At 35.1% G+C, this 14,337-nt stretch overlaps 7 protein-coding genes across 7 annotated transcripts in view; 6 read left to right on the plus strand and 1 right to left on the minus strand.

The window, feature by feature from the left end:
• Window positions 1–1,290: 1,290 nt before the first annotated feature.
• Window positions 1,291–2,882, minus strand: LOC108563241 (serine protease easter-like). Its single transcript, XM_017921860.1, has 6 exons — window positions 2,788–2,882; window positions 2,242–2,283; window positions 2,096–2,184; window positions 1,941–2,041; window positions 1,520–1,886; window positions 1,291–1,461 (listed from the first exon to the last, which is right to left on the minus strand). The coding sequence occupies exons 2-6, from the start codon at window positions 2,276–2,278 to the stop codon at window positions 1,291–1,293; spliced, it is 765 nt and encodes a 254-aa protein (XP_017777349.1). The 5' UTR covers window positions 2,279–2,283; window positions 2,788–2,882.
• A 2,729-nt stretch (window positions 2,883–5,611) lies between these two features.
• LOC108563244 (serine protease easter-like) lies at window positions 5,612–6,692 on the plus strand. Its single transcript, XM_017921863.1, has 5 exons — window positions 5,612–5,707; window positions 5,774–5,862; window positions 5,917–6,014; window positions 6,073–6,454; window positions 6,513–6,692. Exons 1-5 carry the CDS (start codon window positions 5,617–5,619, stop codon window positions 6,678–6,680), a joined length of 828 nt encoding a protein of 275 aa, XP_017777352.1. The 5' UTR covers window positions 5,612–5,616; the 3' UTR covers window positions 6,681–6,692.
• A 654-nt stretch (window positions 6,693–7,346) lies between these two features.
• Window positions 7,347–7,836, plus strand: LOC108563251 (chymotrypsin-like elastase family member 2A). The gene is made up of 3 exons (XM_017921872.1): window positions 7,347–7,431; window positions 7,489–7,577; window positions 7,637–7,836. Exons 1-3 carry the CDS (start codon window positions 7,347–7,349, stop codon window positions 7,739–7,741), a joined length of 279 nt encoding a protein of 92 aa, XP_017777361.1. The 3' UTR covers window positions 7,742–7,836.
• Window positions 7,787–8,606, plus strand: LOC108563252 (serine protease snake-like; the record flags this gene model as incomplete). The annotated part of the gene is made up of 2 exons (XM_017921873.1): window positions 7,787–8,203; window positions 8,261–8,606. Coding segments are annotated over 2 exons (600 nt in total), but the record flags the coding sequence as incomplete, so codon positions are not given.
• Window positions 8,607–8,699: 93 nt separating this feature from the next.
• On the plus strand, window positions 8,700–11,280 carry LOC108563242. Its single transcript, XM_017921861.1, has 10 exons — window positions 8,700–8,837; window positions 8,897–8,985; window positions 9,046–9,146; window positions 9,203–9,608; window positions 9,661–9,841; window positions 10,022–10,258; window positions 10,311–10,399; window positions 10,460–10,560; window positions 10,618–11,023; window positions 11,076–11,280. The coding sequence occupies exons 1-10, from the start codon at window positions 8,750–8,752 to the stop codon at window positions 11,244–11,246; spliced, it is 1,869 nt and encodes a 622-aa protein (XP_017777350.1). The 5' UTR covers window positions 8,700–8,749; the 3' UTR covers window positions 11,247–11,280.
• Window positions 11,281–11,690: 410 nt separating this feature from the next.
• Window positions 11,691–12,764, plus strand: LOC108563243 (serine protease snake-like). Its single transcript, XM_017921862.1, has 5 exons — window positions 11,691–11,721; window positions 11,781–11,869; window positions 11,979–12,079; window positions 12,135–12,540; window positions 12,597–12,764. Exons 1-5 carry the CDS (start codon window positions 11,691–11,693, stop codon window positions 12,762–12,764), a joined length of 795 nt encoding a protein of 264 aa, XP_017777351.1.
• An 818-nt stretch (window positions 12,765–13,582) lies between these two features.
• Window positions 13,583–14,337, plus strand: part of LOC108563250 (serine protease snake-like) — a 1,151-nt gene continuing 396 nt past the window's right edge. The window contains exons 1-4 of the mRNA XM_017921871.1: window positions 13,583–13,708; window positions 13,765–13,853; window positions 13,911–14,011; window positions 14,061–14,337. The exon at window positions 14,061–14,337 is cut by the window's right edge and continues 120 nt beyond it. Coding sequence (XP_017777360.1) covers window positions 13,627–13,708; window positions 13,765–13,853; window positions 13,911–14,011; window positions 14,061–14,337 — 549 coding nt within the window. The 5' untranslated portion in view covers window positions 13,583–13,626. The remainder of the gene's footprint in view (window positions 13,709–13,764; window positions 13,854–13,910; window positions 14,012–14,060) is intronic.

The following is a 14,337-nucleotide window of genomic DNA, read 5'->3' on the forward strand; positions in this document are numbered from 1 at the left end:
CAGGATTTTGATATAGTCGGGATTTGGATACAGTCGGGATTATGATACACAGTCAGGATTTTGATATAGTCGGGATTATAATACACAGTCGGGATTATGGTTGTCGAGAATTCGATACAATCGGCATTTCAAACGTCGGGATTTCGATACAGTCGGGATTTTGATATAGTCGTGGATTATGATACACAGTCAGGATTTTGATATAGTCGGGATTATAATACACAGTCGGGATTTTGATACAGTCGTGATTATAGTTGTCGAGATTTCGATTTCGATACAGTCGGCAATTCAAACGTCGGGATTTCAATAGACGGTCTTTCGGTTGTCGGGCTTGCGATTGCCACCGGTATCTGATCAACCCTTCATTTTATTTTATAAAGGCTTCATATTTAATTGACGATCAACCATAAGATATTTCTATAAATATAAATTGTTATTATGACCTAGTTTCAGTTACTCAAATATCTAGTGGTGAATCTTAGGAAAAAGATGATTTTATCAATGTTTTGAAAAACCGCCGATCGGAATATTTAAATAAATTTGATACATAATTAAATATTATGTATGGAAGGACAAAATCTAATAAAATATCATGTTTTGTGTGTTGCCTATAACTAACAAAAGTTCTTTTTTTAAACGCGACATTTGACGTTCAATTATAGCAATTCTCAGAATTCATATACACAATCATCACACACTTTCTCTATTCAAACTTCCTCCCAGTAACTGTCTCAGGCTAAAACCAAAAACTAAAATCCCATTCCCTCCAGCTAAACTAGTGCAGAATCTCGAATCTGATGTTCCCATTTTCAATGATCTTACTCAAAACATTAGCCCATTCTTTCTGTGATATTCCAATTTCTTTCTTACTTCTATTTCTTAATGTGTTTATATGTATCTATATGTCTCTAAATGTGTAAAAAAAAAATTAACTAGTATCTATAAAATGTGTATTAGGTGTCCTTTAAAATGTGTAATCTTAATGTTTTCTAAATCTCTTCCTGATTTCAAGAATGTTCTGTTTTTACTCTACAAATGTGCTTCTATCCTATAATGTAATACTTTCTTTTTTTATATACTTATCAAATCTCTTACCTTTAAACTGCATGCTGAAAGAGCTTAGGCTTGAGCAGTATGAATACTATGTAAAATTTAAACATGTAAACCACTTCATACATAAATAAAAACATTTGAAACAAATTATAGCAATTATGTAATAAGTGCATTAAGGAAATTGTATGAATAATTGAAGATTAATATTTTAGTAAATGTATTATTCACGTTCAATAATTAAGCGAAAACAATGGATTCGATCCATCCGATGTAAGAAGAGACTCTCGTGTAGACTGAGGGAATGCTTTGGGCACCGCATGGACTTGGCCCGTATGAGGTGATTCCAAAGATATCGTAAGTGGAGACATAATCCGGGTTGAGTCTCTGCAGAGGTCCGCCGCTATCGCCCTATATCAATACAAGTTATTATATCAAATCAAAATTTCCAAAATCTTGATGCTCTTACCGCGCAAGTGTCTTTCTTATCTCCGTACGCGCATATCTCCTTATCCGAATTAACTGGAAGACGCAGCCTCTTCGCGCAATCTTTACCATCGTATTCCTCCAACGTAATCTTCTTCAGTTTGCTAGTCTTACCGGTTTCCGTTTTACCCCATCCGGCCGCGATGAAACTTCCATCATCGATGTCCCTCTCAACATTCAAGCAAGCCGGACTCACGTTCTCGTTGAACTCGACACTTGATTCCAGCTCGATGAGACCGATGTTGTTGCTTGCCCTATTGTACTCAGGATGTTTGATTGTTCGTCTGATCTTTAACTCGATGCCTTCGTGTAGATCGACATCACCCAACTTGACGTATGTGGGAATAAAACTATCGAGAAAACGTAAATGAAAAATAGGTTTAAGCATTAGATTCTGAACTCACTCAGTCACACAACTTGCAGAAGTTAGAACGTATTTATTGGTAATTAAGCTGCCGCCGCATACAAACGTCATTCCTTCCGACTCATCATATCTTACAGCCACCTAAAAACAAGCAAATAAATTAATAAGTTAAAATGAAGCGCATTTAAAACAAACCATATGAGGAAATTCTTTTTGTTCTGCAAATTCGCCTCCGACGACTCTCCGAAAACGTCCTGACTTTAAGACATGAGCATCCCTGCAATCTGCAATTAAATTAAATAATGAGAAAACCTATGTTAAATAAAATGAAATAATTTTACATTTCTTGCTTTTCTCCCCAGGAGAAGCGTCCACCATCGAAGCTGCAACAGCAATTAACAACAGTAAAGAGTACTTGGACATTGTTGACCGTGCAAGAAAGAACTGTATCGAAGACTTTGCGGATCTCGCTTTTTAAATATTCCACTTAACAAAGATAAACGCGATTGTTCTAATTGACTTGAAATGACCTCTCATTAATAAAAATCTATATTTATAATATCGATATGATACGATAATACGCAACTATTTCCATGGAAAAAAACACATAATCCCGGCGAGTCCACCTCATCATAATAGTTAAATTTCGATTAAAAATTGAAAATAACAATATACATTTAAGTAGTAAGTTATATAATGGGTTGCGTTTAATTTGTCTACTTAAATTTGTAATGAGTCATAAATAACAGCTGTCATATTTGACGTAAGATGACAGCTGTCAAAAAGTTCTTGCTATTTCAACACATTGTTCTCTTCGCTGACTAAAAACAAGAGTAATTAATTATCACCCAATGTAATTAAATATTAATTTAAAAAAATAAACTTACGTTTCTGCTTTTGATGCCGACGTCTTCGGCGAGAGTTTGCGAGGAAACGTACAAGACGATGAGAACGATTGAAGAAACGAGCTTCGCCATTTCGTCTTAGCTGTCATCTTTGACGTAAGATGACAGCTGTCAAAAGAATTGTGTTATCAATAATTGGGTACAACTACAACCGGTTGAGAAACGCAGGTCTATGTTATACTATTAAGATCAATTGAATCTGTGGTGGTTGCAGATGTAGGGCCGTAATGAAAAGTATTAAGAAAAGCCTGTGATTACATGACAAATTTATAGTAAAAAAAAATAATATAAATAGTAACAATCCAAACTATTCTTTACTAAAAACAACTTTCTCCGTTGCCTTCGTAAAGTCTTGTATATGAAGTCATAAATGACAGCTGTCATCTTTGGCGTAAGATGACAGCTGTCAAAAGAATTGTGTTATAAATAATTGGGTACAACTACAACCGGTTGAGAAACGCAGGTCTATGTTATACTATTAAGATCAATTGAATATATTGTGGTTGCAGATGTAGGGCCGTAATGAAAAATATTAAGAAAAACCTGTGATTACATGACAAATTTATAGTAAAAAAAATAATATAAATAGTAACAATACAAAACTATTCTTTACTAAAAAACAACTTTCTCCGTTGCCTTTGTAAAGTCTTGTATATGAAGTCATAAATGACACCTGTCATTTTTGACGTAAGATGACAGCTGTCAAAAGAATTGTGTTATAAATAATTGGGTACAACTTCAACCGGTTGAGAAACGCAGGTCTATGTTATACTATTAAGATCAATTGAATTTGTGGTGGTTGCAGATGTAGGTAATGAAAATTATTAAAAACCTGTGATTACATGACAAATTTATAGTAAAAAAAATAATATAAATAGTAACAATACAAAACTATTCTTTACTAAAAACAACTTTTTCCGTTGCCTTCGTAAAGTCTTGTAATTGAACTTTAACTTTTTGAACTTCGTCCTCAAATTCAATTTTCCTTGTGGATGATCCAAATCGTGTAGACAAAGGTATATTTCCTTCACTTCTTTCATCTTCAACACTCTTCCAATTTAGGTTCATCTTTGATCTGAGATAAATTTTCTTTTCATTTTCTTCTTTCCTTTGATTTGCTTCTTTTATAACTATTGGATGAACAGGTGACTTTTACATATATTCAAATTGCTCACATTTAATCTACATCGTCTAGTGCAATTCATCCAGTCTTTACCAAAAGCCATCAACTATTAGAAAATAGTACCAATTATATATACATTAACAAAAAATATATTGTTTAAATTAGCGAAAGTAAACTTTAATTCTTCGATAGAACATATTTCATTTTCTGATATTTTCTTGACGTCATTTATTTTGCAAGAAATTTGACTAATTTATTTGCAATCGAAATATAAATTCAGTTTCTCGAAAACATGAACTTTTAACTTCTTCGCGACCCGAATTTCACTTTTCCAATGGTCTTCCAACTCACTTACCAACAAGTTACTACAATTCTCCACTCGCGTTACGTAACATATCCAAATGAAGCATCGACAAAAAGGATTCGAGTACTCATTAAATATAATTCAATTGTTTAATTTTTGGAGATTAAGGTTAAAAAAGTCGTAAAATGAATCTCAACAAAAGAAGGATTATCGCACACAAAAAAGAAAACATAAAAAAGATCGTAATACTTTTCCAATTGTCTTCGCTAACTTTCTAAAAACTTGATACAATTCCCTAAGATAAATACTTCTTAGCATTACGTTACTTATCTAAAAGAAGCATTGAAATAAGAGATTGGGGTTCTCATTAAAAGGAAGTCAATTGTTTAATTATTGGAGATTAAGGTTAAAAAAGTCGTAAAATGAATCTCAACAAAAAAATGATTATTGCACACAAAAAAGAAAACAATAAAAAGATCGTAATCATTTTCCAATGGTCTTCGCTTACTTACCAAAAACTTGATATAATTCCCCAAGATAAACACTTCTTCGCATTACGTAACTTATCCAAAAGAAGCATTGAAAAAAGAGATTGGGGTTCTCATTAAAAGGAAGTCAATTGTTTAATTATTGGAGATTAAGGTTAAAAAAGACGTAAAATGAATCTCAACTAAAAAAGGATTATCGCACAAAAAAAAAGAAAACATAAGAAAGATCGTAATACTTTTCCAATTGTCTTCGCTCACTTACTAAAAACTTGATACAATTCCCAAAGATAAACACTTATTCGCATTACATAACTTATCCAAAAGAAACATTGAAATAAGAGATTGGGTTCTCATTAAGAGGAAGTCAATTGTTTAATTATTGGTAAAAAAAAGTCGTAAAATGAATCTCTACAAAAAAAGGATTATCGCACAAAAAATAATTTGCTTTATTAATTTGTATAATTTTGAAAATATTAAAGACTTTCTAATAAGAAAACCCATATACTTTATTCAATCCATTAATAAATGAGAATTTGTACATAGTTTTTTCTTAATTGATCAGATTATTTATTGAAGTGTAGCATTGATTTCTCACTTGCTAATGAATATATTAGTGAGAGTAGCTGTAAATCTTCGCCAAGAAGATTTCCAAAACAATCTTCTCAATTTTTTTTTGTGTCTACATTAAAACGAGCAAGGTCAAGGAACTGTGTCACGTCATTAATAATTAATAAGTCAACAGTGAACGCGGATGAATATTACCGCAAAACACATCATCAACACACAAACTAACAAAACAATTTGATTTCGAATTAGCATTGCTGATTCGCTCTCCGATTTCAGTATAAATACCGGCGATCGTTTTCTGTTACAAACTAGTTCACAGCTAAGACGAAATGGCGAAGATCGTGTCTTCAATCGTTCTCATCGTCTTGTACGTTTCCTCTCAAACTCTCGCCGAAGACGTCGGCGTCAAAAGCAGAAAACGTAAGTTTATTTTTTTAAATTAATATTTAATTACATTGTGTATTAATTAATTACTCTTGTTTTTAGTCTGCGAAGAGCACAATGTGTTGAAATCGCCAAGAACTCGTCGCGTGGTTGGAGGATCAGATTCCGAATTGAAGGAGTTTCCTCATATGGTAAAGATGTTTTCTTAATCTTGTATAGGATGTGTTATAATTTAGTGTTTGCAGGTAGCGTTAGCGCACAGAAGCGATAACAAACTAGAATTCTTCTGCGCTGGAACTTTGATCTCCGACAAATACGTCTTGACTTCGCCCATTTGTTTCAAGTAATTATTCTTAGCTCTGATCAAGTGTGTGTTAACTAATAATTAAATTTTATTTTAGACGTGGTGTAGATGTTGCTAGATTCGGCTCCAACGATTTGCAGAGCGAAGAGGGAGTGCAAGAGATCGAAGTGGAGAGAGTAATCGCCCATCCGAAATACAATGATTCCATCAACGATATCGGTCTGGTGGAGCTGAAGAGTGCGGTGAAATTCACCGATTTTGTTAAACCCGCTTGTCTGAACACCGAGAAGCTGTCGGCATCCGAAAGAACTTACCTCATCACCGGCTGGGGTGATCACCACAAGGTGGGAACGAAGCTGCAGAAGGCTGAAGTCAAAGAGGTCGAATTCGATAAATGCGTGGAAGCGTACAAAACCAAGTTGGATATCGTCGACGAGGATCACATTTGCGCCAGAGAGGATGGCGTCGACACATGCATCGTACGTCTTTTCATACGCAATTTGTATGAATTAATATTAATTTTGTATCGATTTTCAGGGAGATTCCGGCGCTCCACTGCAGATGAAGAACCCCGATTACGTTTCCGCTTACGATGTTCACGGTGTTACATCATACGGACCGGTGCCGTGTGGAAAGAGTTCGAAGCCATCCACCTACACCAGAGTTTCCAATCACATCGCCTGGATCGAATCGATCATCTTCTAATCACTTAAGATATTTGAATAGGTTTATTTATTTTTATTATTTTTTCGATTACTTTTATACCTGAATAAAAACAAGTGTGCTTGGAAAACAAAACTACCGAATTCGTTCAATAATGATCCCAATTAAGCTCCAAAATCACTAGTTACCATAGGTGTGTGGATTTTGACAATTCTGTTCATTTTGCTTTAGTTGCTCCAGTTTCATTAGCTGTTGTCAGTAAACATCTGAATTGATCATTTCGTTCCTTGGATACAGCTCAAAATACACATTTGATGCAGCTCAGTTTTTCAATTGTTTTAAACCAATCATCATATACTTCACATATCTCTTTATGAACCTCAGCAGCTTTCTTACCTTACCTATTGAAATTGACGCAAAAATGACATCTAATTTACTTAAAAATGACATTTATCAAATTGATAATTATATTAATTTAATGCTTAAAGAACTTTTTTTACATTCAATGATGATTATTATTCATATTATATTATTGCAAAAATATGTCTAAATATCATATAAATCACAATAATAATGATACAAGTGAAGAAACCAATTCGATTAATTTTTGAAAACAACTAATTTGCATGTAAATACGGGCTGAACAGGTATTTAAAGAGAGATGCATGAGCTTCTTCGATACAGTTTACCTTCATCCACGTAACGAGAATGTTGAAGTTTACCTTGCTGGTGTTCATCGCCGTTTCGGCTCTGGCGTTTGCAAATTCTTTACCCGGAGAGAAGAGTAAAAAATGTAAGTTTTTGAATTACAATTTGAATTTTGCATTAATTTTTGCTTATTTTTCTTCAGATTGTAGAGAAACGCACGTCGCAAAATCCGGACGTGTAAGAAGGATCATCGGTGGAGAGATTGCCGCCCCGAATGAGTTTCCTCACACGGTAATTAACTAAATGTATCTTAGGCGTTGATCATTGTTGTTGTTTCTTTGTTTCAACAGGTTGCTTTAATCTATATCGAGAATGGAAAGAGGGTGTGGAATTGCGCTGGAATCTTAATTACCGATAAATATGTGCTGACTGGAGCTACTTGCATCGACATGTAAGTCTTGAATTAGAAGACTTAATCGATCTACAAAGTTACAGTTGTTTTTTTTTCAAGGTATATTCCCAAATACGCGAGATTGGGTGAGATTGTGAAAACGGATTTAGAATCTGATGATTCGAACTTCTTGCTGGTGAATATCAGTAGGGTCATCAAGCATCCAAAATTCGATGAGAATAAAATTCTGAACGACATCGGTCTCATCGAGCTCGAATCCAAGGTCAAGTTCAACGACTACATCAAACCTGCATGTCTGAACACGGAGAATGCAAAACCGGAGGCGGACAGTTTCATTGCGACTGGCTGGGGTAAAACCGAACACGTCTCGAAATCATCATCTCTTTTGAAAGTCACATTGGACGAGATCGTCAGTGCAGAGTGCGCTAAAATTTACAAAAACAAGGTCAAAATCGACGTGGAAAAGCATATCTGCACAAAATCTGAGAAAAAGGATACTTGCTTGGTGAGTTATTATATTTATTGCTATTGTCAGTTCGATTGTAATGATTTAATTTCGTAGGGCGATTCCGGTGGACCTCTGCAGAAACTCAATCCCAATTATATTTCCACTTACGATATCTATGGAATCATATCGTTTGGAGCAGTTAAATGCGGCTCCGGTTTTCCATCCGTCTCCACCAGAGTCTCTTACTACATCGACTGGATCGAATCTATTGTTTTCGCAAACGATGCTAAGAAATAAACATCATTTCTATATGTAATCTTAAGTGAAGCGAACTTCTGTCGTATTTACACAAATAAACATTATCATTCACGAAACAGTTTTGTAAAAATTTGTGAGTTGTTATGCGAGAATAAAAAGTGGCTAAAGAAATTTAACTATTGATAACCTGTTGAACGGAAATTCCTGCAAATAAATCGTATCGCATTAAAAATGATGAATACTTGTAAACAAGCTAATGAATGTAATCACGAGTTTACGCAGTATTTAAAAGCGAATTGCACGAACACTCTTCAAGTCAGTTTACCTTCATCAAGCAAACGAGGAATGTCGAAGTTTACGTTGTTGATGTTTATCGCCGCTTCGGCTCTGGCGTTAGCAGCAAACGCGTCGCCCGGGGACAAAAGTAAAAAATGTAAGTTTTCCCATTTAATAATAAGTATGAATGTTGCATTCTTTGGCTTTTTGATTAAGATTGTAGTGAAACGCACGTCGGGAAAAGCGGACGCATAAAGAGGATCATCGGTGGAATAATAGCCGACGACAAAGAATTTTCTCACGCAGTAAATAACGTTTATTTTCGATTAAATTTGTTTTTATTTCATTATTTCCTATTGTTTTAGGTTGCTTTAAGCTACGAAGTTAAAGGAAATTATAAATTCTTATGCGCTGGAAGCTTAATTAGCGATAAATATGTTCTGACTGCAGCTACTTGCATCAACACGTACGTAATATTGACTAAGACTTAATCGATCTAAACTTGTGTGTTTACTTTTCAAGAAAAATACCTGTATCTGTGAGATTGGGTGATCTAAACTTGGAATCGGATTCAGACGATGCGAATGCTGTTGATGTGAAGATTGCCAGAGTCTTGAAGCATCCAGATTATGATGGAAGTAAAGTTCAGAACGACATCGGTCTCATCGAGCTCGAATCCAAGATCGAGTTCAACGATAATATCAGACCCGCATGTTTGAACACGGAAAAAAGTTCAACAGATGCGGACAGTTTTATTGCAATTGGATGGGGACAAACTGAAATTGGCGCGGTATCACCTAGTCTTATGAAGGTCACATTAAACGAGATTGCCAGTGCAGAGTGCATCAAGACTTACAAATCTAGAAATATTACAATCAACGGCGAATCGCAGATCTGCACAAATTCCAAGACTAAGGACACTTGCAGGGTGAGTTATTACATTAATTATTCAATTTGCCTGTAATGATTCAATTTTGTAGGGTGATTCCGGCGGAGCTCTGCAGAAACTCAATCCCGATTTCAGTTCCGCTTACGATATCTATGGAATCACTTCATTTGGATCAAGGAACTGCGCGAGCGGTTTTCCATCCGTCTTCACCAGAGTCTCTTACTACATCGACTGGATCGAATCTATTGTTTTCGCAAGCGATGCTAAGAAATAAACATCATTTCTATATGTAATCATATGTGAAGCAAACTTCTGTCGTATTTACGCAAATAAACATTATCATGGGACAATTCACGAAGCAGATTTTTAAACATTTGTAAGCTATTATGCGAGAATAAACAGTATATTTATTCGGTGACTAAAGAAATTTAACTATTGATAACCTGTTGAACGGAAATTCCTGCAAATAAATCGTATCGCATTAAAAATGATGAATATTTGTAAACAAGCTAATGAATATAATCACAAGTTTACGCAGTATCTAAAAGCGAATTGCACAAACACTCTTCAAGTCAGTTTACCTTCATCAAGCAAACGAGGAATGTCGAAGTTTACGTTGTTGATTTTTATCGCCGTTTCGGTTCTGGCGTCAACAGCAAACGCGTCGGCCGGGGACAAAAGCAAAAAATGTGAGTTTTCCCATTTAATAATTAGTATAAATGTTGCATTTTTTTGATTAAGATTGTAGTGAAACGCACGTCGGGAAAAGCGGACGCATAAAGAGGATCATCGGTGGAACAATAGCCGAAGACGAAGAATTTTCTCACGCAGTAAATAACGTTTATTTTCGATTAAATTAGTTTTTATTTCATTATTTTCCGTTGCTTTAGGTTGCTTTAAGCTACGACGTTAATGGAAATAAGAAATTCTTATGCGCTGGAAGCTTAATTAGCGATAAATATGTTCTGACTGCAGCTACATGCATCAACACGTACGTAATATTGACTAAGTTTTAATCGATCTAAACTTGTGTGTTTATTTTTTCAAGAAAAATACCTGTATCTGTGAGATTGGGTGATCTAAACTTGGAATCGGATTCAGACGATGCGAACGCTGTTGATGTGAAGATTGCCAGAGTCTTGAAGCATCCAGATTACGATGGAAGTAAAGTTCAGAACGACATCGGTCTCATCGAGCTCGAATCCAAGATCGAGTTCAACGATAACATCAGACCCGCATGTTTGAACACGGAAAAAAGTTCAACAGATGCGGACAGTTTTATTGCAATTGGATGGGGACAAACTGAAATTGGCGCAGTATCACCTAGTCTTATGAAGGTTACATTAAACGAGATTGCCAGTGCAGAGTGCATCAAGACTTACAAATATAGAAATATTACAATCAACGGCGAATCGCAGATCTGTACAAATTCCAAGACTAAGGACACTTGCAGGGTGAGTTATTACATTAATTATTCAATTTGCCTGTAATGATTCAATTTTGTAGGGTGATTCCGGCGGAGCTCTGCAGAAACTCAATCCCGATTTCAGTTCCGCTTACGATATCTATGGAATCACTTCGTTTGGATCAAGGAACTGCGCGAGCGGTTTTCCATCCGTCTTCACCAGAGTCTCTTATTACATCGACTGGATCGAATCTATTGTTTTCGTTAATTGAACCAACACAAACGATATTATAAAATAAATAAATATACAAATCTTAATAATAAACTTTTCTATTTGAAATATAACATTTATCTGTGTCATTTCGTGTTATATAACAGTGGTTTCCAAACTTGATGTTACTACGCCTCCCTCGAAAGTATGTAATCATTTGGCGCCTCCCCTCCCCCCTCCATTTCGTAAAAGACATAAAACTTTAGCAGATATTTGGAAAATTGCTGTCTGCTACTAATATTCTCGCCTCTCCTTAGACTAGTCCCCACAGTTTGGAAAACGCTGTTATATAAGATGATGTGTGTTGCCTAAATTAGGAAGAATGTTGTTAACATTTAAAAATTGTTAATTCTTTGGTAAAGCACGGACTCGAAATAACGCAGTCTTTGTTTATCCGCGAAACATGCATAAACTCGTCATCTTGTTGTTAATTGCTGCTACAGTGATGGCGAATCCAGGCAACAAAAGCAGAAAATGTGAGTGTTATAAATTTATTTGCGTTAACAAAATGATTAAAAATTTAATTTTATATTAGATTGCCATGAGACGCACTTGGCGAAATCGGGACGGATTAGAAGGATAATCGGTGGAGAAAACGCGTTTCCCAAGGAATTTCCGCATATTGTATGAACCTAAAACCAATTTGTAGAAAAGTACTAATGAATGAATATAATAGATTTAGTTTAAATGAAAATACAACTAAAAATGAATTGAGTGTTTATTTTTTAATTAGGTTGCCATAGGATACGACGAGTGGAACGGGAAGTTGTGGCTGTGCGCTGGGAGTCTAATTACCGATAAATTCATCTTAACTGCATCTACTTGCGTCGATACGTAAATCGTAGAATAATCTATAACTAATTTAATCTAATTTTATAATTGTTTTCAGCAAGACGCCCAAGTACATAAGATTCGGAGATTTGGACTTGGAGTCGAGTACCGATGATGGTAATGCTTTGGAGATGATGGTGGCAAGGACTTACAAACATCCGGAATATGATGGTAGAGTTAAAAGCGATGTAGCTCTAATCGAACTCGAATCCAAAGTGGAATTCAACGATTACATCAGACCGGCTTGTCTGAACGTGCAGTATTCTGAAGAGGTGGAAAGGGCTTTAGTGGCTTTGGGTTGGGGACAATCCGAAGTTGTCACGCGTTCTCCAGTTCGCAACGATCGATTACGGAAAATCACTCTCGATGAACAACCGAATTCCGAGTGTCAGAAGCATTATAGATTTCCTATTGATCCAAGTCGCTTCATATGCACTATAGGCAAAAATAAGGATACTTGTGTAGTATGTCATAACATTATTTTGTATAATATATTATTTTTGATGATTCGAATTTGCAGGGAGACGCAGGAGGACCGTTGCAGAAGTTGAACAGCAATTACCATTCGACGTACGATATCTTCGGAATTACGTCTTTCGGACGTAGCGTTTGCGCTACGAGTGAACCGTCCGTTGCCACCAGAGTGTCCTACCACATCGAATGGATCGAATCCATTGTCTTTGCATAATTTTCTGCAATTTCTTCTTAGTTTGCAAAATTCCTTTGAGAATTTTTAAATAGATTTAATCAGTTTCGGTCCACTGACTTATCATTATCATTTGCACAACAAGAGTGCAAAGTGTATCACATCTTGGACTCATTTTCAATATTGTTCTGCATATTGTTTTTTTTTCTTATAACATAAAAATAATTCAATAAATAAGTAAACAAAAATTCTTTTGAATTGCTATTATAAATATGTTAGTTTTCTTGGTGTTAATATCATAGATTTGGAGATTTAACAATATTTTACAGAAAAATAAAAGATTAATTGTGTATACTTAATGTAGTAATTGATTGCTTAAACGTAAAGTTTGAATAAAAAAATATAATGATTAATAAACAAATTAAACAAGACAATAAATTGTCATTGAAACAAGTCGTGTAATAAACAAATATTGTTATTGGTAAACTATTAATAGTTGCATTTCTTAGGTGTTAAATCACAGCCTTCCGAGTGTTTTTGTCGGTGGAAAATAAATAAAAGAATATAACGAAACGTTGCATTAATTCGTTCATAAATAATTATGTAAATTATCTTCGCGTGTTCTTAGCAATGTAAACAAGTCTAGGAATAAACAAAGATTGTGACGTATCTCTCAAATTACATGTAAACTCCTAATAATTGTTAAATCATGGCCTTCCAAGTTTTTATCATTCGTGGGAACTGAATAAAAGAAGACGGTGGATCGATAACAATACAAAATATTAAAAGATCAAGTTTTCAGTAATTTATCGGTGGACTTTCGTTTCTTAGAGATTACCAAGGTTTTTAAAAGGCAGTCAACAACGAAAAGAACCAGTTTCAGTTTGCAAGTCGCAGCAGAAACATGTCTGTCCGTTCCGTGCTGTTCGTAACTTTGGTTTTGGGTGTTTTTGCAAACGCAACACCTGGAGAGAAAAGCAGAAAATGTTTGTTTTGTTTTTTAAATTTGTTATTGCAATGTTATAATTTCATTTATTTGTAGATTGTGATGAAACTCACGTGAAAGCGACTGGAAGAGTTCGCAGGATTGTCGGTGGTATTGAAGCAGCTGAAAATGAATTTCCGCACATGGTATAAGGTTTTAATCTTTGTAATAACATTAAATTAAAAAGCTATTGTTTTTTTTAGGTTTCTTTGGGTTACGAGGAAAAAAATGACATTTTGTGGCAATGCGCCGGATCCTTGATTAGCGACAAATACATTTTGACTGCGGGGACTTGCATATCTAGGTACGATGATATAATGAAATTGTTCAATGTATTACGTTCAATGTTTTAGAATTAATCCGAAGTTCGCTAAATTAGGTACGGTGGATTTGCACAGCAAATCTGAACCGCTGAAGATTGCCAGAGTTATCAAATATCCTGCCTTCAAACCTCCATCTTCGTACGATAACATCGGTTTGATAGAACTCGAGAAGCCTGTCGAGTTTAGCGATTCCATTAGACCCGCTTGCCTCAACACCGAAGATTCAGATGTAAAGCACACGTTCACCGCAACGGGATGGGGTTTGACCAGTTTCAATGGAAATCCAAGTTCTAAACTTTTGAAAGTC

This window comes from Nicrophorus vespilloides, unplaced genomic scaffold, assembly GCF_001412225.1.
Source record: "Nicrophorus vespilloides isolate i.1.1-1 unplaced genomic scaffold, Nicve_v1.0, whole genome shotgun sequence".
NCBI classification, from domain to species: Eukaryota; Metazoa; Arthropoda; class Insecta; order Coleoptera; family Silphidae; genus Nicrophorus; species Nicrophorus vespilloides.

Excerpts from the sequence above, each read along its gene's own strand:
- LOC108563241 (XM_017921860.1), bottom strand. The coding sequence starts at position 2,278 with ATGGTGGACGCTTCTCCTGGGGAGAAAAGCAAGAAAT. Across the intron at positions 2,042-2,095 it reads AAAAAGAATTTCCTCATATG|GTGGCTGTAAGATATGATGA; the intron begins GTTTGTTTTAAA and ends GCTTGTTTTTAG. Across the intron at positions 1,887-1,940 it reads TCTGCAAGTTGTGTGACTGA|TTTTATTCCCACATACGTCA; the intron begins GTGAGTTCAGAA and ends TTTTCTCGATAG.
- LOC108563244 (XM_017921863.1), top strand. The coding sequence starts at position 5,617 with ATGGCGAAGATCGTGTCTTCAATCGTTCTCATCGTCTTGTACGTTTCC. Across the intron at positions 5,708-5,773 it reads CGGCGTCAAAAGCAGAAAAC|TCTGCGAAGAGCACAATGTG; the intron begins GTAAGTTTATTT and ends TCTTGTTTTTAG. Across the intron at positions 6,015-6,072 it reads ACTTCGCCCATTTGTTTCAA|ACGTGGTGTAGATGTTGCTA; the intron begins GTAATTATTCTT and ends ATTTTATTTTAG.
- LOC108563251 (XM_017921872.1), top strand. The coding sequence starts at position 7,347 with ATGTTGAAGTTTACCTTGCTGGTGTTCATCGCCGTTTCGGCTCTGGCG. Across the intron at positions 7,432-7,488 it reads CGGAGAGAAGAGTAAAAAAT|ATTGTAGAGAAACGCACGTC; the intron begins GTAAGTTTTTGA and ends ATTTTTCTTCAG. Across the intron at positions 7,578-7,636 it reads CGAATGAGTTTCCTCACACG|GTTGCTTTAATCTATATCGA; the intron begins GTAATTAACTAA and ends TTGTTTCAACAG.
- LOC108563242 (XM_017921861.1), top strand. The coding sequence starts at position 8,750 with ATGTCGAAGTTTACGTTGTTGATGTTTATCGCCGCTTCGGCTCTGGCG. Across the intron at positions 8,838-8,896 it reads CGGGGACAAAAGTAAAAAAT|ATTGTAGTGAAACGCACGTC; the intron begins GTAAGTTTTCCC and ends TTTTTGATTAAG. Across the intron at positions 10,561-10,617 it reads GCAGCTACATGCATCAACAC|AAAAATACCTGTATCTGTGA; the intron begins GTACGTAATATT and ends TATTTTTTCAAG.
- LOC108563243 (XM_017921862.1), top strand. The coding sequence starts at position 11,691 with ATGGCGAATCCAGGCAACAAAAGCAGAAAAT. Across the intron at positions 11,870-11,978 it reads CCAAGGAATTTCCGCATATT|GTTGCCATAGGATACGACGA; the intron begins GTATGAACCTAA and ends TTTTTTAATTAG. Across the intron at positions 12,541-12,596 it reads AAAATAAGGATACTTGTGTA|GGAGACGCAGGAGGACCGTT; the intron begins GTATGTCATAAC and ends TCGAATTTGCAG.